General features: G+C 43.2%; 1 protein-coding gene across 1 annotated transcript; it reads left to right on the forward strand.

The window, feature by feature from the left end:
* The first annotated feature begins 53 nt into the window (after window positions 1-53).
* On the forward strand, window positions 54-24,025 carry LOC110522310 (estrogen-related receptor gamma). Its single transcript, XM_021600611.3, has 8 exons — window positions 54-470; window positions 5,905-6,147; window positions 6,262-6,419; window positions 7,541-7,657; window positions 16,537-16,647; window positions 16,874-17,056; window positions 22,074-22,343; window positions 22,515-24,025. The coding sequence occupies exons 1-8, from the start codon at window positions 415-417 to the stop codon at window positions 22,757-22,759; spliced, it is 1,383 nt and encodes a 460-aa protein (XP_021456286.2). The 5' UTR covers window positions 54-414; the 3' UTR covers window positions 22,760-24,025.
* Window positions 24,026-25,999: the final 1,974 nt, after the last annotated feature.

Raw genomic sequence — 25,999 nt, forward strand, 5'->3', positions numbered from 1 at the left:
CAAATACTGGCATTGTGGTACAGAGGGAGGGGCATGTAAAATGGTTCCTAGATATTCATGAGCACCAGCTGTAGCTTTGAGTGCTCTATCATAGACTGAGCCACAACACTTAAGACCTCACTGGCTGGAGTCTCAACACTGCTGTTAGAGGGAAAGTCAGCAAGAGCATGAGAGAGACACACAGATAGAGACCGAGACACACAGAAACAAAGACAGACAGACAGAGAGTGACAGGGAGAGCTAGAGAGAGGGAGACACTGTTGCTCCAGTGAAAGTGTGTCAGAGAGTGAAACAGAGATTGAGAAAGACTGAGAAAGAAAAGGAGACAGACAAACTAAAGAAAGAGAGAGAAAGCTCAAAGGGATCTTTGCTAGTGAGCAGGTTTTCTCCTCAGAGTATGGTGGCAAAGAGCACATGGATTTAGTAGAGCTGTACCTCCCTGAGTGTTTCACCTATCACTCTGACACTGAGTAAGTACATGGACTGTTCTGATCCATATTCTGTATGTATATAAACTGTCTGTAGAGTGTAAAGAAAGTGTAATAGCACTATCTAGGCAATGGTAAGCATTGAACTATGTACATGTGCAGTGCACTACTATTTGCAGTCTTGTTCTCAAATTAAGATCTTAGTTTTGGAGTTTTTAATTTGCTATTTGGTGTGATGGTGTCACTATGTCAGTATAAGCAGCTCTGTGTAAAACAGAGGTAGTGGAAGCAAGTGTACCTCTTGGAGTTTTGCTGAAAAAGAAAGTGCCTGAATGAGAGGATGAGGACTTTGACGGATGAGACCCATACCTGCATTGTGTATGCAGAGCTGACGGATGAGACCCATACCTGCATTGTGTATGCAGAGCTAAGGGAGTAGGTCTGAAAGTGAGGGAGGGGAGGTAGAGAGAGTGATAATGTGAGGGAATGAAAGGTAGAGTTGGGAGAGTGCGAGAGATGAACAATACTTTAGAGAGAGGTGAGATTCTGTAGGTCACTGGTGTTATTAGCTCTTTGTTGGTGTTTTTAGCTATTTTTTGCACCACTGCAAAGCAAACCCTGTCTTGAACACAATGTCAAAATGTAGATTTTCTCCTAAAAATACATGAGATGGCCATTACCAATAACTAGTAATTCTGTATAGTTCTAGATTGGTCTGGAACTCACCTTTCTGGTCAAAATAGATATTAATTGCTGAGGTGTACTCACTTTTGAGGACACAAATTGAACAATATTGGCACCATTTCGTGTAACTGACAGCATACTTTTCAGCCAAGCGTCCTCTGAGTGATGCAGAGACACCATTCGAATGTTTGCAGTCTCATTACTTCAGCTGTGACCAAGAGAAAGTGGTCGTGTTTCAATTCTCCAAAATTGTTTCGTATTTTTTCATGAGAGCTTTAAATCCGGCTGAGAATATCACAGTGAGATGAATCCACTGCTGGATTCACTAGACTGTCCCATTTAATAGGCCATCTCCCAAGCTGGTCTGCGTCGCTCAGAAACAGAGGAAATCGATACTTTGTCTGGATAGGCCAGAAAATGTGATACGTCACTACCTATGCAAATGTAGGGTGTGAAACCTGACACAGAGTGGAAGCAGAAAAACAGACAGATGAGGCTTTCTGGCACAATAAAGCACTGGACCCTGCGACATTCATAGAATGCTCTGTACACCAAAATATCAGTCGGAACTGCTTCAGAACCTCTCAAAGTAAATAGGGGACTTAACATCTAAGAGATTTTAACCCTGTGATAATATTAGACAACAGCTCAGATAAGACCCTAACCAGAGGATAGCAGGAGATTAGACAGAGAGGGAGAGTGACTGACAGATGTAGAGGATGTGGAGACAGAGCATGTTTTTATGTTTTTGTGTTACTGTGTGTTGCTATTAGTGTAATTACAGTGTTAATATACAGTTATAAGAAAAGTCTTACCATGTTTGGTAGCAAAATATGAAGAGCGATTATTTTCACCTGTTATTACATTAGCGTCAGATACTTTTTTTTAAATGAATTGCCTTGTCATGCCAATAAAGCTTTTTGAATCGAAATGGAATTGAATTTAACAGCATATGGAGAGGGATAGAGAAAGATGGGGTAGAGAAGGGAGACAGGAAGTGAGGGAAACAAAGATAGGGTGAGAGCAAGAGAGCAAAAGAGATAAAGAGAGACTTATCAAACTGGTTTGACCCAAGCCCATTGAGACACTTAAACTAAGACTCTTATCGGTGGTGCTGGTTTTTCAGCTCAGGACTGATACCTCCTCATCTGCTATTGGCCCATTAGGAATCACTGTGCACGAATCCCCTCTGACCCAAATCACTGACCAGGGGGTTATGGATAGGAGTTAGGGGGTAATTGAAGAAGTAATTTACATTTCAGTAATATGTGTCTCTTAGAGCCTCTTCACACTTACTACACGTTTTGTAAAAATACCATCGGCTACACATATTACTCCAATGTAAACTTGCGTACTTGCTACGTCTCAACCGCTACTGCCAGAGGTAGCGCATGGCACTCGCCCGACAGTTGACCCCCTTGAAGCAGGATAGTGTAAACAGCCAACGCTCTAGCAGTATAAATGGTAATAGCAGAGAAATATTTTTTGAAATAGCTGAAATGCATATGCAATATTTGAGACTTGTTTTATTTAGTTTTCAGCTGAAATTGCAGTAACAGCCTGTTACATTCTTACATTTTCACAGTAGCTGCCTGCTGCACCGAGTCATGCAAAATGATGGGAGCCCATTCCCACATGATACAACCCTGCAGACAGCGAGCTCAGCCCTGTTACTTTTTGTCCAATCACAGTTATTTTCACTTTGTTGTCTCACCACACAATGTTACATTTAAAAAAAAAACATATCCTATTTGTATGAGCTACATTTTACATGCATGTAAAATGTAGCTCATACAAATAGCATATGTTTTTAAAAAAAAAATTGTGATTGGACAAAAAGTAACAGGGCTGAGCTCGCTGTCTGCAGGGTTGTATCATTTGGATCTTTACATCTGTAATTAAAAAGTTACTCACACAGTATGTCATCATTATTGTATTGATTGATTCATTAATTCCGGTCAATCATTTTGGATTAAGAAAGGCCTACATTATATCCCGTTTAAAAAAAAAATCAGAACACAATTAAATGGGCCTATTTTAGGCTATAAAAACAAGACGTTACATTTCCCCTGGCCAGGCTCAGATGCGATCCCATAGGCTGCTCTAGGCTACCTGCGGCTTGTGGTTGTTATCAGTAGGCTGTAGTTGATCAAACTGAAGTACAGACTAATTGGGCACGTTGACAAATCATGAGGCATTTTATTTTATTGGTGGGTTTCCATCAACTGCTCGTTGTGGTGAATTCACTTATACCCACATTTTCAATCTCAATTTGCTTTTACCGTGATTTGCATGATATTGATAAAAATGAAGCCTGGTTTGTTGTCATGCTGTACGGTAGGCCTGCTGTACTTTTTTTATCACATGAGAGGGTTAATCATTATTATTCAATAGTGTAATGTGTTTTAAAAGAAAAGTTTATGTCATTGATGAATAGTTTGTTCTTACTCGCTAGTGGCTACTGTGATATTTACGGTCAATTTGAAGTGCAGACCAAGAATGTCAAGTTTCCAGCCACAACGAAAGGTAAGGCAGGGATGTAATGTGAATTGAAAAGTAGAATAGTCTTTCATCATCCCGCTCCTCAGACTCTCCATCATATCTCATAGTGGGAACAGGGCCCCAAAAAGGGTGCATAACTAGAGTAACTTACATCCACATGAACCTATACCTAACATTTTAGATACATTTTGTAATGTTTGTAAAAAAAAAAAATCAGAGTGGACTATTAAACTAAAATGAAATAAACCCAGACAATCCATTTATTGAGACATTCCCTCTGTCCCTCTACCTCTATTTTTGCTTCGCTGAGTGCGTGCGTGCGTCTGGTTGGTCATTGGCAATATTGCGACTGCTCATTTGAGAGTGAGTGTTGCCTCCTCTCCTTTCTTTCTACACACCCCGGGTAATGGCCCAGCGATAGACCCCTTTCTCTCTCTCCCTCTCAGCTAATAATGTTTATCCCCCTCTCTCTCTCTGTCAATTAGAGTTGTTTTGGATATGGGCAGACAGAGAGTGTTACGCACGCACGCACACACGCACACACACACACACACACACACACACACACACAGTTGTTTGATAATGTACCTCTGAGTCTGTGATTTACACCCAGCGTCTATGGGAACTGCACTGACAGGGCTTTGATTAGCTTTTATGAAGAGCTGTAGATTATAGCTCTGTCAGGTTAGATATCACACCACGTCTTACCATTCCACTCTAATGCTATTGCATTATGAGAGAAAAATCTACTGCCACTAAGTAATGGGAGAATGCCTCAATTCAGGTCTAGGTGGAGCTGACACAGCAATATCTACCTTTGTGATGGATAGCTGATGAGAGAACAGAATGGTCTCCTCACACTCCCTTGTCCTCTGCCAGCTTTACTGGACCACTTCGGAGTGAACAATATATCACTATCTATTTTAATATAAAACTGAAGTAGAATGAGGTTGAAGTTTGAATGACTCTCTCTCTCTCCCCCCCTCTCTCTCTCTGAGTCTCTATCCCCCTCTCTCTCTCTCTCTCTCTCGCGCTCTTTCAATCTCTCTCTCTCTCTGTATTTCGAGGGGCGATAGAGCGTGGTCATGGTTGACTCTGGTGGTGTTTAGGGCAGCCAGATAGTTTGCCTGTCAAATGAATGGTGGTCATGACCGTGTGGATTTACATGGCAGGAACAGAGCTTGGGTTCCTGCCATGAGCTGGGAGGGGGTATGGCGACACACGATGGCATGCAAGCACGTGTGTGTTTTTGTTCAAGTGTTTACGATGACACATGACCACATTTGAAAGCATGTCTGAGAATGAAGTGTGAATGAAGCGTGAAGTGTGTACAGTATGTGTAGGTGGTAGGAGCTTATGGTCACATGGGTCAGTGTGCCTGTGTGTGTGAGCATTATTTTAGAATACTGTCATGTGCATTGTAGCCCACTGTAGGGGGATGAACATACCTCCATACAGTAGAATGTGAACACACACTGTTTGTACTAGCATAGAAAAACAACACATTCCCAAAATGAATACCTCTACAATGCTCAAGTAGACAGAGTTAAAAATCAAATCTATAGACTTTGTTTAGGTAACTGAACACAATTGGTAATATCTACTACAGCCAGGGGCGCAACTTCAGTTTTAGAAGTGGGGGGGACATAATAATAATAATATATATATATATATTTATTTTATCCTGTCGGATAAACCATATCCCCCCCATCCCCAGTGAAAGTTGTGCCCCTGACTTCGGGATACCTTCCCCAAGAGGTCTGGAAGAAAAAAACTATCTGGTCCAGGATCTTTGTTTGGATTTCCATATGTTAAGCAATCTCCTGTGTGTGTAATGGACCTCAGCTTTGCATATGTGGGAAATTGCAAACGGCTGGGTGGGTGAGCGTGGAGATGGCTAGATAGACAGAGAGAGATAAAGGGATCAGGAGAGAGGGATAGGGGTACGAGGCACAGAGGAATAGGGAGAGTGACAGGGAATGGAGAGAGGGGGAGACGTTTCCTACCCTTTTTCTGTTTGTCCCTGTGATAGATGGAGTAAGGGAAAGGATAAAGGAAGTTTAGTGAAAAAGGGTGCTGGAAGATGGTTGGTCAGTGTGTACGTGGTCAGGACAGGTATGAGGTTGTAAGGGAATGCATGGGTGGGTGTATTTGTGTAGGTCTACGTTGAGGTCAAGTGGTGTAACTGACTGATAGATCTAGACAGAAAGGGCATGTTAAATCCATCATGCCATGTTACCAGATGTTACCATAAATGTATCCTACTGTACCCCCCCCCCCCCCCCCCCAGACTCCTTGGCAGGATGTCAGTGAGGGGCTTGGACCCCACCTGTCCCCCTTCCATAAAGCATGAGCCCTCCAGCCCCAGCTCCCAGGGGGACAGTCCAGCCCAACCCAGTCCCGGGGGATCCTCCTCGGACACCAACTCCAGCTATGGCCCCCTGGGCAAGGGCCACAACCGCACCAACGGCTTGGACTCACAAGGGCTCTATGGACACAAAGCGGGCATGGGGAACAACGGCACAGCCAACAGGTGGGTGTTTGTGTGTTTGTGTGTCTTTTTGTCTGTCTTTGTGTGTATGTATGGGTTTATGCTTGGGTGCATGTATCATATATGTGAGTGTAACCTCTCTCTCTCTCTCTCCAGGCGGTTGTGTGGTGAGGATGGCCAAGTGAAGTGTGAGTTCATGCTGGGTTCTGTGGCTAAGAGGCTGTGTCTGGTGTGTGGAGACGTGGGGTCTGGGTACCACTACGGAGTGGCCTCCTGTGAGGCCTGCAAGGCCTTCTTCAAGAGGACCATTCAGGGTAAGGCCAACTCACATAAGCATTGAGGTTAACTGAAGTGCCCACGTGTGTAAAAAAGTATATGGTCAAAGGGCAGAGGTGTATGGCTTTATACAGATAAACCTGCAGTAGGACATGTGAGTTCCAACAGCCTGTTTTAGTATCAACACCTGATCAACTCTAAGGATGCAAGCTTACAGGTTCCCATGCCTTCTCCGCCTATACAGTAAAGGCCTTAGTGGATGTGTTCAAATCAAATCCAAATCAAAGCGCCGAATACAACGGGTGTTTTCTTTACCATGAAATGCTTGCTTATGTGCCCTTCCCAATGATGCTATCATAAAAATAGTAACACGAGGGATAAAATACACAAGAATGGAGCTACATACAGGGAGTACCAGTACCAGGTCAATGTGCAGAGGTACAGGGTGAAGTGATGGCATCAGGATAGATAATAGTATGAGTAAAATAAAGAACAGAGTAGCAGCAGCATATGATGAGTGTAAAAGTGCATGTGTATGTACACATATGGTACATAGTGTATATGCTTTACACGGTGGTGATCACGACAGCATGTGTTGCCAACAGTGTTTTAACCTGCCCCACAGCATCTGTTGTTTAAGCTGAGGACTGTTTACACAAGAGGAAAGTGTGGGAATGTGCTGGCCCTGTGTGTGTTTGTGGGTGTGGCTCATCCATATGTTTGCAGCATGTTGTGGTGTTGTTTTAATGTGATTGTCTGTGAATGGGTCATAGGCTAAGACCCACTTTAGGCTAGTTTAGCCGCCACCGCACACAGATGGGCATGACAAGGGTCATGCTTACAGTAGATGCTTACAGTAGATCAGGTGATCAGATGCTTCCTGGATGTAATAGGACGTGGCAGCTTAGAGTGCTGCTGATTGACTGACTTCCAGAACATTATCCTGTTTTTTTTGTCATTGTTTCTTAGAGTTCCCTGTCTCTTTTCAGCATGTTGTTTGTTTTGAAGTGGTTGAATGAAAGGTTTTGTAAGGGATCGAGAAAATTGCCTCCTTTTCTTGACTGGCTTTTTGTCTCTACATCTCTCCTGCCCTCTCTCCTCTCTGTCTTTCCACCTTTCTCTCTATCTTCACCCCCTCTCCTTTCTCTCCAACCCACAGGTAACATCGAGTACAGCTGCCCGGCCACCAGTGAGTGTGAGATCACCAAGCGGAGGAGGAAGTCGTGTCAGGCCTGTCGCTTCATGAAGTGTCTCAACGTCGGCATGATGAGAGAAGGTGAGGAAGGAACTTCTCTACTCCTCAATGCCAAATACATGTACTCCTTTATTTACCTTGAAATATATATACTCCTCCATATATGCCAATATATACTTTTCTGTATCCCAATAGAACTTTATCCATTAAGTCGTATTACAGTGTTATAATACAGTGAATAGAAAATAATATACAAATCAAGATCTTTGATATTTTTGTGGATATAAACGTCCTCTCAACAAATAGATGTGTATTGATTTCAGTGTGAAATGTAATTCCTTTGCCTGTTAAACAGGTCCAGCCCCTTGGTGCTTGCTACTGTGCCTGCTCACTGCTCAGTGTTCATGTATGGTGTATCTTTATCGGATGCTACTGTACCTCCAAAATAGACCATGGCTGTCTGCTACATACAATGGATCTCTATTCCTTCTGACTCACTACTCTCACACACACAGAATAGAAATAGATTATCCAGAACAACACACATATCGTACATTCTACATGGCCCCCAAAACACTCAGGAGAGTTTTACAGTGAGTGTCTGGGGCAGCGCTCTCATGGTCTTGTGGTCAGGACTGGAGTGTGTGACTGGTGACATATTGTTGGCTAGATAAAGAAGTGACCCAAAAAGGCAAAGCTTCACTGTATGAGCCACTTATTGAAGGCTGCATGTGAGTAATCGGCAGCTGTTAATAGAGAGAGAGAGTTTACTGCCACCTGCTCCCTCCCCCTTCAGCTCATCAGCTTTGATTTAATCATCCGTCAACCAGGGTGAGAAGGATTCAGCATCTGTTTTCTGTCACCCTGTGTGTGTTTGTGTGCAAGCATGTGCGAGCGTGTGCGTCTCCTTTTTTAATTAGCTCCTTTTAATAGGGGAAGGGCATCTCCCGCACCCAGCTCTGGCTCCTATAGCCTTGCCCCCCCCACCCCTCGTAAATTCCTCCAGATGCCTTGTGGGTTTCCTGGACCTCCATGAAATGTGAACCACCCCTCGTAACTCCCATCGTAAACCCCCTGGTAGTGGTCCTTGTAACGCACCCCATTGTGCCGCGTAATGCCCCTTTTCCTCTGGGGGGCAGCAGTAAAGGTAGAGACAGGGGGGTGTGCCTTTTAACAGGCGAGAGAGGTCAATGTAAACACAAGAGGATAGAGATCCTCGGTCTAGAATAGAGACCTGATTAGAAATTGATTAAGCATGGAACCACTGTTCGATTTTAGAATTCAGTAGGGCAGTGGACTAACAAACATTCTAATTGTTCCACTACTTGGAACACTGGTCTTTCCTCATAGGGTTAAACCAGAAGAAGGGCTTTATGCATTATCTCTCCCCTGAGAATTGTTTATCTATCAGGTTTGTCCTTGTGTGTCGAGGATATGACAGTAAATCATATCACATAGGTCTAATCACATGGGAGGCTTTTTAAATTTAAATTCTGGGCACACAGTTGAAATAGAATGAGTAGAATTTGAATTATATGGCTAAGGCTTGGCCATATTATATACATAATAATAGCTATTTTCCTTAATTTGTTTATCTCTTCAAAAGAATCAGAGTTTTTCACATCCTTTCATGACCCAGTGCATGACTAACAAGCTTCCAGTAGGCCAGGGGTGTCTGACTCATTCCATGGAGGGCCTAGTGTCTGCGGATGTTTGTTTTTTTCCTTTATATTAAGACCTAGACACCCGGGTGAGGGGAATTCTTTACTAATTAGTGACCTTAATTCATCAATCAAGTACAAGGGAGGAGCGAAAAGCTGCATACACTCGGCCCTCCGTGAAATGAGTGTGACAGATGTGCAGTAAGCTAATAAGGAAGGGTATTTGTTAACATCAGATCATTATCCAGGCAGCTTTACATAGTTCCTCCCTCAGTGACTTTGCTACTACACATACACTACCAGACAAAAGTTTTAGAACACCTAGGGTTTTTCTTTATTCTCACTATTTTCTACATTGTAGAATAATAGTGAAGACATCAAAACTATGAAATAACACATATAGAATCATGTAGTAACCAAAAAAGTGTTAAACAAATCAAAATATATTTTCTATTTGATATTCTTAATAGCCACCCTTTGCCTTGATGACAGTTTTGCACACTCTTGGAAATCTCTCAACCAGCTTCACCTGGAATGCTTTTACAACAGTCTTGAAGGAGTTCCCACATATGTTGAGAACATGGCTGCTTTTCCTTCACTCTGCGGTCCGACTCATCCCAAACCATCTCATTTTGGTTGAGGTCAGGGGATTGTGGAGGCCAGGTCATCTGATGCAGCACTCCATTCCTATCCTTCTTGGTAAAATAGCCATTACATATCCTGGAGATGTGTAGGGTCATTGTCCTGTTGAAAAACAAATTATAGTTCCACTAAGCCCAAACCAGATGGGATGGCGTATTGCGGCAGAATGCTGTGGTAGCCATGCTGGTTAAATAAATCACAGACAGCGGCACCAGCAAAGCACCCTCACACCATAACACCTCTTCCTCCATGCTTTTCCTCCAATACACATGTGGAGATCATCCGTTCACCCACACTGCGTGTCTCACAAAGACACTGCGGTTGGAACCAAAAATCTCAAATTTGGACAAATTTGGACAGATTTGGTCTAATGTCCATTGCTTGTGTTTCTTGGCCCAAGCAAGTCTCTTCTTCTTATTGGCATCCTTTAGTAGTGGATTCTTTGCAGCAATTCGACCATGAAGGCCTGATTCACACAGCCTCCTCTGAACAGTTGATGTTGAGATGTGTCGGTTACTTGAACTCTGTGAAGCATTTATTTGGGCTGCAATTTCTGAGGCTGGAAACTCTAATGAACTTACCCTCTGCAGCAGAGGTTTAATCTGGGTCTTCCTTTCCTGTGGCGGTCCTCATGATAGCCAGTTTCAACATAGCGCTTGATGGTTTTTGCGATTGCACTTGATGAAACTTTCAAAGTTCTTGAAATTTTCCATATTGACTGACCTTCATGTCTTAAAGTAATGATGGACTGTCATTTCTCTTTGCTTATTTGAGCTGTTCTTGCCATAATATAGACTTTTACCAAATAGGACTATCTTCTGTATACCCACCTCCCCTACCTTGTCACAACTGATTGGCTCAAATGCATTAAGAAGGAAAGAAATTCCACAAGTTAACTTTTAAGAAGGCACATCTGTTAATTGAAATGCATTCCAGGTGACTGCCTTATGAAGCTGGTTAAGAGAATGCCAAGAGTTTGCAAAGCTGTCATCAAGGCAAAGGGTGGCTATTTGAACACTTTTTTGGGTTACTACATGATTCCATATGCTTTTTTCCATAGTTTTGATGTCTTCGATATTATTCTACAATGTAGAAAATAGTAAAAAATAATGGGTAGGTGTTCTAAACCTTTTGACCGGTAGTGTACATGCTGACTGCAAATGTTTCATTGGTGCTCCAAACTTAAACATGTTGTGCCCTAGAAACTAATATGTAACCCTGTAAATACAGTTTACTATATAATAAATTATTATTATAAATAGCTAAATGTTTATACAAATACCTGTCATTGACATTAAAAAGTAATTTGTGGAATATTAGGTTGTATAAAAACAATTTTACCATTGAGATGCATTGCATTGAAAATTGAACAGTGTCTCTTTAAGAGAAACGTTGCATTCTGAACTGTTTAGGCTAGAAACAAGCCGTTTTGTCTGTAGTATGTGTTAACTTTTTTCTTTAAGGCACTCGGAAATAAGTTTTATTTGTAAAAAAATTGCAGTGGTGCTCCCGAATTAAAATTCCAGGTCGCACAGCCTGATGCCATGTAGAATGTTGCCCTGGTCCATTTCCTGCTCCGTGGATATCGTGCTCTTGATCCCACCCCTTTCGAGGGGTGCAGGGGGACATGAAACAGGGGTGAGGGCAGAGGGGAGGGGCAGTGACCCAACAACCGCCTCCTTATCGGACCCCTCAGATCAATCCAACCGTGTAGAGTGTGTGTGTGTGTGTGTGTGTGTGTGTGTGTGTGTGTGTGTGTGTGTGTGTGTGTGTGTGTGTGTGTGTAAGAGCATGGTCTGAGAGTTACTCATACACATCAGAGCTAAGTGTAACTCTTCAGAGCGGAATGTGCTGACAACGAAAGGGACAAAAATAGCAGTGGAGGATAATCAGGATAACAGAGTACACACGCACACACATTTACATTACATTTGACATTTGAGTCATTTAGCAGGCACTTTTATCCAGAGTGACTTATAATTAGTGCATTCATCTTAAGATAGTTAGGTGAGACAACAACACATCACAATCGTATTAATTACATTTTCCCTCAACAAAGTATTTATCAGCAAACTCAGTGCTAGTAAGAAACGACAGTTGTTTTTGTTTTGTGGGTGCAATGTGAGAGTTATTTAAGATACTCTTCATAGAGGTAGGGAGGGCCAAGAGACCAGAGGTGGCAAACTGAATGCTTGGCTTGGGATGTAGGGTTTGAGCATAGTCTGAAGGTAAGGAGGGTCAGTTTCCCTCAGGGGTGGACTGGGACAATAATTTGGCCCTGGCGTTTTATCCATTCATTACAGGAATCATGAAGATAATGTACTTTACTGTTTGAAAAAAATCATGGTTTTAGCCTCCCCAAAAATAGGAAGTTTTGAGTAAGATGACAACGTAGAATGTGCGTTTTCTACGTTTATAGGCACCCTTTCCGTTTTTTTACAATCCATGATGTTGGCTGTCTAACTGATGACAGAGTTTGAATGTGAGTTTGCGTGACCTCAGCTCAGATTCTTAAGAGACCCATGGGATGCCGGCCATGTCACCTTTTTCATTGTTTTATTTTTATATACATTTTTGAGGGTGTCAATTTTGACCAGTCCTCCCAATAAAATAATGGTCGAGCCCATCTGGCATTTGCCAAAATTGCCCCTTGCTGCTCAGTTCCCCTTGCTGCTCTGTAAGCAAGCACCAGGATCTTGAAGATGATGCAAGCTTCGACTGCAAGCCAGTGGAGTGTATGGAGGAGCAGGGTGACATGGGAGAAGTTAGGAAGGTTGAGAACCAGGCGTGTTGCGGTATTCTGGATAACTTGGAGGGATATGATGGCACAAGCTGGGAGCCCAGCCAACAGAGGGTTGCAATAGTCTAGATGGGAGATGACAAGTGCCTGGATTAGGAGCTGCGCCACTTCCTGTGTGAGGAAAGGTCGTACTCTACAGATGTTGTAGGAGAGGTCTTGGAGCGGGCAGGCCTTCCTCAGGAGGAAGAGCAGCTGCATTCTGACGAGGTTGAGCTTGAGGTGGTGGGCCGACATCCAAGCTGAAATATCTGCCAGGTACGCAGAGATGCGTGTTGCCACCTAGGTGTCAGGAGAAGAGGAGAAGAGTAGTTGATTGTCTTCCGCATAGCAGTGATAGGAGAGACCATGTGAGAATATGACAGACCCGAGTGACTTGGTGTAAAGAGAAAAGAGGAGCGGGCCTAGAACCAATTATGCAGTGCCTGATTATGCAGTGCCTGGCCAATCTTGAGATGGTGGAGAGGAGGATCTGATGGTTCACTGTGTCGAAGGCAGCGTATAGATTTAGGATGAGAACAGAGGCGAGAACAGAGGCTTCCTCAGAGCGGAGAGCGTCTGTGACACAGAGGACAGTGGTCTCAGTTGAGTGAGTTGCCTTGAAGCGTACTGGTTAGGGTAAAAAAAATTATATTCTGAGAGAGATAACGAGAGAGTGTTTTGGAAAGAAAAGAAGGGATACTGCTCGGTAGTTTTTGACGTCAGAGTGTTGGTTTCTTTAGGAGGGGAGCAGCTCTGGCCATCTTGAAGTCAGAGGGGACGCAGCCAGTGGTCAGTTATGAGTTGGTGAGGGAAGTGAGGAATGGGAGAAGGTCTCCAGAGAAGGTCTGGAGAAGGGGCTGGGGTCAGGTGTGCAGGTTGTTGGCGGCCGGACATCACCAGTCGCAGGATTTCATCTTGAGAGAGAGGGGAGAAAGAGGTCAAGGCATAGGGCAATTCTGTGTAAGTGGGATCAGTGGGCTTAGTAGGGCTGAATGAATGAGGAGCGGATGTCGTTAACTTCTTTTTCAAAATGGTTGACAAAGTCGTCCGCAGAGTAGGAGGTGGGAGGTAGAGGACTATGGAAGGAGGAGAAAGTGGAGAAGAGTTTCCCAGGGTTGAAGGCAGAAGCTTGAAATGTAGTGAGCTTTAGCAGTGGATACAGAGGAAGAGAAGATAGAGAGAAGGGAGTGGAAGGATGATAGATCCTCCGGAAGTTTAGTTTTCCTCCGTTTCCACTCAGCTGCCCGCAGCTCTGTTCTGTCAGCACACAGTGAGTCACTCAGCCACAGAGTGGAAGGGGAAGATCGAACCGTCTGGGAGGAAAGGTAGACAGTGAGAGTCAAAAGGATGCAGAAAGGGAGGAGAGTAAGGTCGAAGGGGCAGAGTCAGGAGGGAGAAGGATTTAGCAGAAGGGAGAGATGATACAATAGAAGAGGGGAGAGTAGTTTGAGAGAGAAAGTGAAGATTGCTGTGATGCATGACCATCTGGGTAGGAAAAGGGGAATACCTTGTCAGTTGTACAACTGAATGCATTCAACTGAAATATGTCTTCCGCATTTAACCCAACCCCTCTGAATTACACATTTTTTATAATGAATCTTGTTCTGGAGGCAGCACTGCAGTTACTACTAGCTGGCACAGCCACAAAGTCATACAATCTGATTTTGAACCTAACCTTAACCACACTGCTAATCCTAATGCCTAACCCTAGCCTTAAATTAAGACCAAAAATGTAATTGTTGTTTTCATTAGTTTTTTTTACAATTTAGCTAGCCAATTTTGACTTTGCAGGTGGCCCATCTAGCGGATATCGCTGAGTTCTGCCTTCAGGGCAAAATTCATTATAATAAACGTCAACCTGCAATGTCAGTCCTTCCACTGTGGTCGGAAATATGGTCTGGATTAGTCTAGCAGTTGGCAGTTTCTACAGTTTGAGGTTTGGGATGAGGATGTGTATGTAGGGAGGGATTTCACTGTGTTGACACATACACTGGATTATGCGAAAGCAAAGGGGCAATAGTGTGTGTGTCAACACAGTGAAATCTCTCCCAGTATACACATCCTCATCCCTCATCATCACCTGTCCCAAACTTCAAACTGTAGCACCTGCCAACCGCTAGACTAACTCAGACCACGTTTCCAACCACAGTGGAAGGACCAACATCACTAAAGCTCCAGGGGTCCTAGCTTACCCGCCTGTTCACTCCTTAATACCCCTCTCATCTCCTCAGGCCAGAGGGGGGACCAAGTCACTATAATTTCAGGTCAAAAGTAAGTCTCAAGTCGAGTACCAAGTAGAACGGGTAGAGTCTCGAGTCAAGTCCAAGTAGAACGGGTAGAGTCTCGAGTCTTGTCCAAGTCGTGTATTCTAAGACCAAGTCAAATCGAGTGGAGTCTCAAGTCAAGTAAAAAAAAAAGAAAAACGAAACATGCAATTACTTATTTAAATACAAATCTTTGTCTATTTATTGAGGCTACCAGACGGCCCTTTTGATTATTTTGTCTGCAACACATTTGGTTATGTAATAATTATTTTAATTTTTTTTAATCCAAATGCAAGCTTCATAAGTACATTTCAAGCCATTTTGACATACCAAAAGACAAGTAGCTCTGTGTTAGTAATTGTTGCTTGATGCTCCGTTGCTGGTGAGCTTGCAAAGTAAACAGTTAATATTCTTGGTCACCTAACCATTTTTGGAGCTGCATATTTATTTATGGCAATCCTCTCCTACAATTTGAAGTTTGTGCTGCACCCGATCCTATACAGCAAATCAACAATCTGTTAGCAAGCTCAACTGACTTGCGTTGATTGACAGTTTGCTGGTCCAATCAGAGGGCCGACTGTTTCACTAGCCAATCTGTTGCACGTTTTTTTTGCAAGTGCGATGCTGCGACTACTGTCTCTGGCTGAGTGCAGTGTATTCCATGGAGACTCTGTGCCACAAAATGAGTGACAAAACTTTACCAAACCTGCCAGATCATTTCAAGGCTTCAGTCTCAAGTCAAAGTCTAGTCCCCAGTCTTGAGGTTACAAGTCCAAGTCAAGTCTCAAGCTATTTTATTTTCTATCAAATCGAGCCTCAAGTCATTAAATGTGTGACTTCAGTCAGACTTGAGTCCAAGTCATGTGACAGGAGTCTACACAGCTCTTATCTTACTATTCAGGGACTAGTGATGTGTCATCAGGGGGTTAAGCATAGCATATAAAGAGAAATTGGCATGCTCAGCTCAAATGTTGTAGTGACGAAAGAATGGTGTTGGGTTCAAAAGGCATATATTTGAAGAAAGGAAAAAATCCTGCACTCACTGAAATTGTCTTTAAGTTGCCATGTATTTTTTTTCTAGCAGCAGAGGTCAGAACAAATGACCTTGTTTCGGCAGCAGCCTTTGTTCTGACCTCTAATAAAAGCTCTCTAGGTCACATTAGTATGACTGATGCATTCTCTTTTGGAGGGGGATAGGGTGTCACTGGATGGTGGAGTGTGCCAATGTGCTCACGCGCATGTCCGTGTGTGTGTGTGTGCTGTGGCTGTGAAATATCACCCCAAATTCTACCCCCACCACGTGCCCCTTTTTACCCCCCTAATCTTGCTGTTAGCTCCTTATCTCCATGTTGATGGTTACCGCTGAGCTTGTTAAGATGACCAGTTGTCATCGTGTGCCTATGTGTCGTTGCTTATTGTGTTACAGGGTTGTGACATCTCTAAGGCTCCCTATAATCTTACAGATGTCACCAATGTCAATCAAATAAACTCAAAGAGTGCATCACTCTCCTGGTGTTGAAATTGTGTTAGTGTGTTAAACAGGAATACAGTGTTTTTGTGTACACATGCAAGTGTTTAATGTACCTAAAGTTGAGTGCGTGTGTGTGTCCCCAGGTGTGCGTCTGGACCGGGTGCGTGGGGGCAGACAGAAGTACAAGAGAAGGATAGACTCTGAGAACAGCCCCTACCTCAACCCTCAACACGGCCTGCCTCAGAAGAGAACATGTAAGAATACAAGAAAAACACTCTCCCTTTCTTTCTTTTTTTCTCTCTCTCTGTCTTTCTCTCTCTCTGTCTTTCTCTCTCTCTGTCTTTCTCTCTTTCTGTCTTTCTCTCTCTGCTGTCTTTCTCTCTCTCACGACAGGCTCACATTTGTGCATTTAGATATTAATAAAGCCTATTTTAAATGAACATTTCTCGTTCTCTCTCTCTTTCTCTCTCTCTCTCTCAGTTCCTCTAGGTGGTCTGGTAGAGAATAAGGTAGTCTCTCTCCTGCTGGTGGCTGAACCAGAGAGTATCTTTGCCATGCCGGACCCCACCGTCCCCGACAGTGACATCAAAGCCCTGACCATACTGTGTGACCTTGCCGACCGCGAACTGGTGGTCAACATCGGCTGGGCCAAACACATCCCTGGTAGGAAAACATGCAGATACAGGAATACATGGGTATACTGTACATACACACAAACACGCACACAGACACGAGCGCACCCACAGGGGCATAAACACACATCATAGTCAATAAAACTCTTATCAGCTCAGAGTGGAGATTGTTGCCCCCTGAGTTGGATTAAGACTTTAGTCCAGACACAGAAAACAGTATGAATCTGTGTGTATGTACATGTCTGTGCTCTGCTAAACCAAGGTATGGATGTGTCACTTGCAGTGGCATGGCGCAGTTCCGCGGGGCCCCATTATCCCTTATGTCTAGAACAACAAATACTTAAATTGTTTGAGCATATGTTGCAGAACAGTGATTTCAATATTTTTTCAGAATATTGACAAAAAGGGGGTTAGCCATCAATGACAGAGTTGACAACAGATACTCAAAACACACATATTCTGTCTTATTTCGGTCTAAGTTCAATACAAACATTTGTAAAATATGGAAAATGATTCATTTAAAAATCCCCAATGCAAAAATAACCATTCTATCAGGACTTTCAGCACTCTGAATGTTTGCTTTATGACTAAAACCTAATTAAATTGAACATATTTGAACCAAAATTCCTATTCTATTTGAATCTTTCAGGCAGATGGAGTTGACTGTTTATAGTTGTGACCATGGTGATTCAAATATTGTTTGTTTAAATCTATCAAAAGTAGAGAATACAGACCATGAGTGGTCCTGTTGCACTTACATGTAATGAGGACATGAATAAGGGATCCTTAAGGGTATCGCTGACCCTGCTCTTTCCTGATTCATTTAGGATTTTAGACAAATCTGACGGAGTTGACCACATCTCCGTACACATCTTTTAGGAATCACAGTTTTAAAAGAAATATTATTTAAAGTCACAGAAAGAAACTACATACATTCAGTTAAATTGTAAACCCTTTTTTGGAGAGTTTGAAATTGGCATCCTTTGCTCTGGACAATGGCATTTCCAGGCATAGAGCTCACATGGAAATGAACAATATACATCTTTCCATTATAAATTTCCCCTACATTTAAATGTTAAACTCAAATAATCCCTGAGCTAATTTCCTGCTATTCTACACATTTTGCCATTAGACTGAGAAAAACAAAAATGTAACACAAAATATAAAGTGTTGGTCCCATGTTTCATAAATTGAAATAAAAGATCCCAGAAATGTTCTATATGCACAAAAAACGTATTTCCCTTAAATGTTATGCGCAAATGTGTTTACATCCCTGTTAGTGAGCAATTCTCATTTGCCAAGATAATCCATCCACCTGACAGGTGTGGCATATCAAGAAGCTGCTTAAACTGCATGATCATTACACAGGTGAACCTTGTGCTGGGGACAAAAAAAGGCCACTAAAATGTGCAGTTTTGTCCACAACACAATGCCAGAGATGTCTGAAGTTTTGAGGGAGCTTGCAATTGGCATGCTGACTGCAGGAATGTCAACCAGAGCTGTTGCCAGAGAATTCAATGTCTTTACCATAAGCCGCCTCCAAGGTCATTTCACAATCGCAGACCACGTGGCTTCACATGCCAGCCCAGGATTTCCACACCCGGACAGGTGAAGAATTTCTGCACAAACTGTCAGAAACCGTCTCAAGGAAGCTCATCTGCATGCTCGTTGGCCTCACCAGGGTCTTCACCTAACTGCAGTTCGGCGTCATAACCAACTTCAGTGGGCAAATGCTCACCTTCGATGGCCACTGGCATGCTGGAGAAGTGTGCTCTTCACGGATGATTCCCTGTTTCAACTGTACCGTCGTGTGGGCGAGCGGTTTGCTGATGTCAACGTTGTGAACAGAGTGCCCCATGGTGGCGGTGAGGTTATGGTATGGGCAGGCAAAAGCTACGGACCACAAACACAATTTCATTTTATCGATGGCAATTCGCATGCACAGAGATGCCATCCATCCACTGCAATCACCTCATGTTTCAGCATGATAATGTATGGCCCCATGTCACAAGAATCTCTACACAACTTCTGGAAGCAAAAAATGTCCCAGTTCTTCCATGGCCTCATCAGACATGTCACCCATTGAGCATGTTTGGGATGCTCCGGATCGATGTGTACAGCGTCTTCTAGTTCCAGCCAATATCCAGCAACTTCGCATAGCCATTGAAGAGGAATGGGACAACTTTCCACAGGCCACAATCAACAGCCTGATCAACTCTATATAAAGGAATGTCGTGCTGCATGAGGCAAATGGTGGTCACACCAGATACTGACTGGTTGTCTGATACAAGGTATCTGTGACAAACAGATGCATATCTGTATCCCCAGTCATGTGGAATCCATAGATTAGGGCCTAATACATTTATTTAAATGGACTGATAAGAACTGTAACACAGTAAAATATTTGAAATTGTTGCATGTTGCATTTATATTTTTGTTCCGTGTAATGACGAGTTCATATGCTATCTGGGGAGCCCGACAATATAATAATATTGTTTTTATTTCTTTTTTTTTGGGGGGGGGGGGATATTTTCTCCGCCATTGGTCACTTGACTATGTGCCAGAGCCTAGTACTACCTGAAAGTATTAGTACTCTAAATGTTTCCCTCCTTCCTCCCTGCCACTAAGAGGAGTGTGTAGGGAGGACTCCTCCTAATTAGTGCTCTCCTGGATGGAGGGCATAGGAAGCTAAATAAGCTGTTTAAGCAAGCCAGGGTTTAGTTGTGTAGTGACAACACATATGGATCATCGGACACACGCTAATGGTGGCGATAAAGAGGAAGACGCCATCTTTCTTCGCCCCCCTCTGTTGAGTTTGCATTCCAACCTGTTGTGGATACATGGTTGAGCTTGTGACAGCCCTGTCTCTGTCACTCTCTCTCTGGGAAGTCTTTGTTTTGGAAAAGCCCTTGGGTGTGGGCCAGCTGTGTTGATCTGGGCTAACTGGGAAAACTAGTCCCTCCCACAACTTCACCCATGGTGACAGACAGGATTAGATATCTAACTGTATAATTGTCCTGCCTCGTTTAACCAAACAACGTGAGATTTTGTTTAATAAACTTTAATTGTATTGTTGAACTGTTGAATTTCCTTACATAAGTGCTGTTACATAATTTGTCAGGGTACACAAACTTTAAGGAATCTAATGGCTTTCCACAAAAATATGGCAGCCAAATAGATAGCAGTGATGGTAGATATGACCATATACTCAGTATCTTTTTCACCTCTCTCTCTTTCCCCAAGCTTTGTCTCTCTCTCACTCGGATGAACGTCTCTCTCCTCTATCAGCAGTTAATGTCCTGTTCACACCCAAAACATCACTCGGGAAACACCTGTATTTTTGTTGATTTTTGTCCAGTAATGCTTACACAACAAGCTACCTAAGCAGGTGTGTGTGTGCAGACTTTCCTGATCAGCACTTTCATTGTTCTCAAAGAAAGGAGGAAAAGCAACAAAGCGTTCCCCTATTGGCTGCCTTGGACCTCTTCTTCTTTGCTTGTCACCAGTGTTTACTGTCAGAGTGGGAGTCAAACACAGTCAGTCATATGTTTGTATGTATTTGTAGCCATTTGCCAGTGGAGTGTTTTCCTGTCTGGGGGAGTGGAGCAGTCATGAGAAACAACCAGAGCAGACACACCAGGGACCCACCTCAGGGGGTGACAGAGAAGGAGAGAGACTGAAAGAGAAACTGAGAGAGTGGGATGATAGTGATTGAGAGAGAGATTGCGATAGAGATAGTCAGATAGATGCTGTGAGAGGGAGAAAGTAGAAAAGGACAAAGAGAGGAGGGACAGAGGGAAAGTACTCTCAGCTCTACACCAATTGTAGCACCGTAATGGTGGTGTCACATCAGCTCTGTGTGAGTGGCAGGCTACAGCCCATGGCTGGAGGAACCAGTGTCCTGGCAGAGGGGCACAGGCTGTATTTGCTACTGCCCAGGGGGAGGTGAGTCCCCCCCTCCCCTCCCCTCCCCTGTCTGGTTCTGTCATGAAGACTGACATTGATTCTGTCTGAGGGCCAGGCTAGGAGAAGATGAGCTGTAAGACCCTCTCTCACCCCACGCTTTGGCCTTTTTTAGCCTGCCGTAAGTTGGCTGTGAGGTAAGTATGTCTGTGTGTCTGTAGGGGCTCAGCTGAACCCTTCAAGCCCAGATAACCCTCTCAAATTGAAGCATGTGAGCATATCATTGTCCCAAGATCTCCACATACCCGCAACCCTTACAACAGCTTTGAGTATGCCATCCCATGGTTAAAAAGAGGACCTCTTTGTTTGTCTCTGCTGGCATTGTCTTGTCTCTGTGGGACAGAAGACGTTGCTGATGCTCCTTTACAGTGTGTGTCCCATTGTGTGTGACCATATAGAGGTGTCCTCAAAGACAAAGACACAGGTTTACACAATGCTTCTCCCTCCTCTACTGATCAATCGTTCCATACTGGAAAGCAGATCCCTATCGACCAATGAAAGAGTCCACAGACGGCGTTCCAATCAATCTGGGAGAGATAAGAGAGGGGCGGGAGCCACAGGCGTCACCGTGGTGATTGTAAAAGTGCCCGGACCCTGATAAGAATCACTGATGGTGTCAAAAATAAAAGCCTCCCCCTCCTTCATTCTGTAAAGTAATCAAAGTTTTTTTAATTTGATTATGCTGTGTGGGTGTGTGTGAGGAGACTGAGTGTGTGGATCTAATCATGCTCACATGGGGGTGTATTTGTCGCTCAAACGGGGTGTCTTTATTGGATGGACAACTTAGGAATTTCACTATTAAACTGCTCTACACCTCCTGCCTCTGTCCCTCTACCCCAACTGACCCCGCGGCCAGTAACCCTTCGGTTGACCTTGGTCTAATATCTCCAATAGGTCCAGCCACTCTGACTGAAACCATCACAATTACATTTTCGAGTGCAGATGTTTTTGAAACCTTTGTATTTTTCATTTGTATCTTTTCAATTAAGATATGTCTTCATTTCCCTTTCTCTCTTTATCCCTAATTTGACCTAGCTAGCTCTAACCTCTCAATTTCTCCCTTTTCTCCATCCCTCTTTCTACAGGTTTCCCCTCACTCTCGCTGGCAGACCAGATGAGTCTACTGCAGAGCGGTTGGATGGAGATTCTGATCCTGCGCGTGGTGTTTCGCTCGCTGGCCTTGGAGGATAAGCTGGTGTATGCTGAGGACTACATCATGGATGAGGAGCAGTCCAAACTGGCAGGTGTACTGGACCTAAACAACGCCATACTGCAGCTGGTGAAGAAATACAAAGCCATGAGAATAGAAAAAGAGGAATTTGTTATTGTCAAGGCCATTGCGCTGGCTAACTCAGGTATGGAACTTCACTGTTGATGTTGGTATAATTTACATTGAGTCAGGCATGTCTTTTCCAATGGCTATTTGGCTTTTCTTGCGTTCAATCTCTGCATACAGTATATGCCACCAACATCTTAACCCTACTTCTCCCTTTCCATCTGTCTTCCCACTCCCCCTCTCTCCACAGACTCCATGCAGATAGAGGACGTGGAGGCAGTCCAGAGGCTCCAGGATGTGCTCCATGGGGCCCTGCAGGACTATGAGAGTGCCCAGCACACAGAGGACCCTCGGCGGGCAGGCAAGATCATCATGACCCTGCCCCTGCTCCGGCAGACGGCTGCCAGGGCCGTCCAGCACTTCTGCAGCATCAAGCAAGAAGGCCGTGTGCCCATGCACAAGCTGTTCCTGGAACTGCTGGAAGCCAAGGCCTGACCAGCCATGTGGGACTAGGATCACATAAAGGAAGGATAGGGTAGTGATGTCATAAAGGTCAAAATGAATGCAGGAAGTGGTACTTGACAAGGCTAACACAGCCCTGCTCACAAACTCAGGAGGAGAGGAGAGGAGAAGAAAGGAGAGGAGGAAGGACTGACATCACCTCTATGACAGGGATAACTACCTTCCAAGGGATTTTGATGGTAGTTATTGATATGTACGTAAACATTGCTAGTGAAAAGGAAGAAAGACACAAAACTTGAAGATCCTCTAGGATTATTATTTGTGTGAAACCAGCTCTAAGCCTGTTCATCTTGCATTGTAGTGCTTTAATAACTCTTCTTTTTTTAAATAAAAAGAACTGTGGACAGTCTTGCCAAAGAATGGTTGTGGGATACACAGTTAAACAATGCGGCAAATGGTCACAATAAAGTATGGTGTCCCGTAAGACACTTAACTAGCAGAAGTTAGGGTCACTTGATATTACTGAAATATTTTCAGGGAAAGACATGAAGTAAATTTGACCCACAGATTCTGAAGGTGAGGGGAGAAATTGAAAATGAGATGTATTTATTGTTGGCTTGATTATTTTGTTGTTTTGTTTTTTATTTACCAGTGTGGCATTAATGGAAAATAAGAGGAACAAATATAGATCAATTTCGTAAGATTTTTAAGTACTTTTGTTTTAATAAGTAAATAAAACATTTTGTACTAGCTTCACAACTAAACTCATGGCACTGATACCTGTACTATAACATAGCATCCAAGGCGATATAATAATGTACAGTGCATTGAAACATTGTATTTTTTGCATTGAGTTGTAGATTACAGAATTGTGCAAAACACTGCGTTTCTTTCTTATGATGAAGATCTGGTGATGGTATTTCAAATGTGTCTCTGTGTGTTTCTGTTCCAGAAACTAGAAATGTCTGAAAATCATAAATGTTCAAATGAAGGGAAACTAAATTGGTAGGAATGTTACTACTGACAACTGTCATGCATTTATCTCAGAAGTCCATTATTTGCTCCATCTGTGCACTGTAATGGAATAATCTGTATATTTTTGTGACAAAGTATATTATAAAGTGTGATCCAGCAATACTGTGTGGAGGGGATGTAAATGTATGTATTCTGTAGGCCTATATAAAGTCCAGCGCCAACAGAGATGTAACCCATGTTCAGATGAGATGTACGCTACTACTACTACTACTACTACTACCATTCTCAGGATTCTAGGGCAATAAAGATGCTTCAAGTTTGAAAGAGTCTTCATCCTATTCTAGGTTTATGACACATTCATAATTCCCTGTCAGACTGCTGGGAGGGGGAGATCCTCACAAGCCTCATTTAAACCTGGTTCTAACTTGCGTCCTTTGTCCTGATCTTGTCCACATTCTGATTGTGCCACATTTTTAGACGGGTGTAGACAATCAAAAGACACATTGTGATCAGATCATCCTGCCCACCTCTGGAGGTAGTCAGACATGCATTGTCTGGACATCTTACACGTATAGACGGATATGGACAGAGAAACCATTGACTGATTACATCAATATGTGTCTTACAATAAACAAAAAATATTTTGAAAGAATAGCTTTGAAATAATTTGCATAAAGGAAGGTGCCAGGAAATGTGGTCAAAATGCAGACACATTGGATGAATAACAGACACATTTTAATACCATGTGTAGACACATTTCTGGAAATATGGGTAAAATCAGAATCTAGACAAGATCGCGACAAAGGACCCATGTTAGCAACAGGTATAAACAGGGCTAGTGATAAAGAGAGGGGAAATGAAAGGAGGGAAGAGAAGAGGGATATAGTGAAGGAATGGAGAGGGGTAGAAATGGAGGTGATCAGTGAGGAGAAGAGAAGAGGTGGAGTAGAGAAAGATGGAGGCACTTTGTGGGACCTTAGTATAAATTATAGACACCCAGAGGCTACCGGAGTGACTTATGTCAGACAACAGGCTGCTGTCACTGAACCATTGTCTATGGCAGCGCCTCCTGTCCCAAGGTGGCCATGATTATTGGATTGAGGCGTGCCTATTGGACAGGTGAGAAGGAAGTGTATGGGCTGGGACGAGGGGGAGTGTCCCATAATAGAGGATCCATAATTAAGTCCATTGTTTTAATGAAGTGTAAAATCCACCCCTGGGAACAGTGTGTCAAGGTTTTTCAGGAAACAAATGAATGAACGCAGGCACGTGACAGGGACAATCACAGACTGCATGTTACTGCACAAACCTAACAGGGAAAACTTGGCACAAATAAGAAAATAATTATTGAAATATCAACCTGGTTTATAATTGCTTCAGTACCAAAACATAAGATTGAATGATTGCCATTAACATGGGTATAGAGGGGTATATCTGCTATATGGTGGAATAAATAACCCCTATGGGAATGTGGGTCTGTTGTTAGACACCTACATGTAATGCTAGGACTCAGTTGCAAGTCACACTATTGCATTATACTCCTTCAAAGGAAAACGAATCCAATCCAAGTGAAACCCTTCTCAGTACGATATAATGATTTCATCCAGCACAATGTAACTAAATGAATTACAAATCATCACTCAAAAGGATGAGTGTAGACGTTCATTACAGAAAAAAAGTAATTGGAGAATTAAAATCATGATGAACCATTGTGTCTTTCATTTTCAGAGTACAGAAGGATGGAGCAAACCTTTCTATTGCATTACACGCTCAACTATTGTGTTCAGAGTCAATAATGGAAGCATTAGCTACGGTTGCATGGCTTTAGATATCAATATATCATTACTGGTTATTACAAATGCAGTGGGCGCTCATTACATCTACAAATAGGATTCAGACACGGTGACTACAGAATTGTGCATTGTAATTGTCAAGTACTGTCTTCATTATAAGAAAAGTTAAGAAAACCCATTTTCAAGAGGAGAGTAGAGAGGACAAGAGGGGATGAGAGGAGAGGGGACAAGAGAAAAGGGGAGAAGGAGGATGGCCCAGGTCAGAGTGTCAGCTGTGAGACTAATTGCACAGAGCATACTCAAGGTGGATGGACGGATGGATGAAAGAACGAGTGTAGCCGACATCCATCGGTTTACTTACCAGTCATTCAAGCTGAAATGGGGCATCGTGGGAGTCGGGCAGCCCCCCCAAAAATTAGCTACATTGGCTGCGTCTAAGTGAGTTAGTAATGGCGTGTGACATCCCAATATGTCACCTTCCCAAAGTGAGTTAGTGTGTGAGTGA

The sequence above is a fragment of the Oncorhynchus mykiss genome, chromosome 4 (genome assembly GCF_057628025.1).
Source record: "Oncorhynchus mykiss isolate SJ-2025 chromosome 4, ASM5762802v1, whole genome shotgun sequence".
NCBI lineage: Eukaryota > Metazoa > Chordata > Actinopteri > Salmoniformes > Salmonidae > Oncorhynchus > Oncorhynchus mykiss.

What these genes read in the sequence shown, in the direction of transcription:
- LOC110522310 (XM_021600611.3), top strand. Translation starts at nt 415, where the DNA reads ATGGATTTAGTAGAGCTGTACCTCCCTGAGTGTTTCACCTATCACTCT. An exon ending in CGTCGGCATGATGAGAGAAG is followed by an intron (nt 7,658 to 16,536) that starts GTGAGGAAGGAA and finishes GTGTGTCCCCAG; the next exon opens with GTGTGCGTCTGGACCGGGTG. An exon ending in CATTGCGCTGGCTAACTCAG is followed by an intron (nt 22,344 to 22,514) that starts GTATGGAACTTC and finishes CTCTCTCCACAG; the next exon opens with ACTCCATGCAGATAGAGGAC.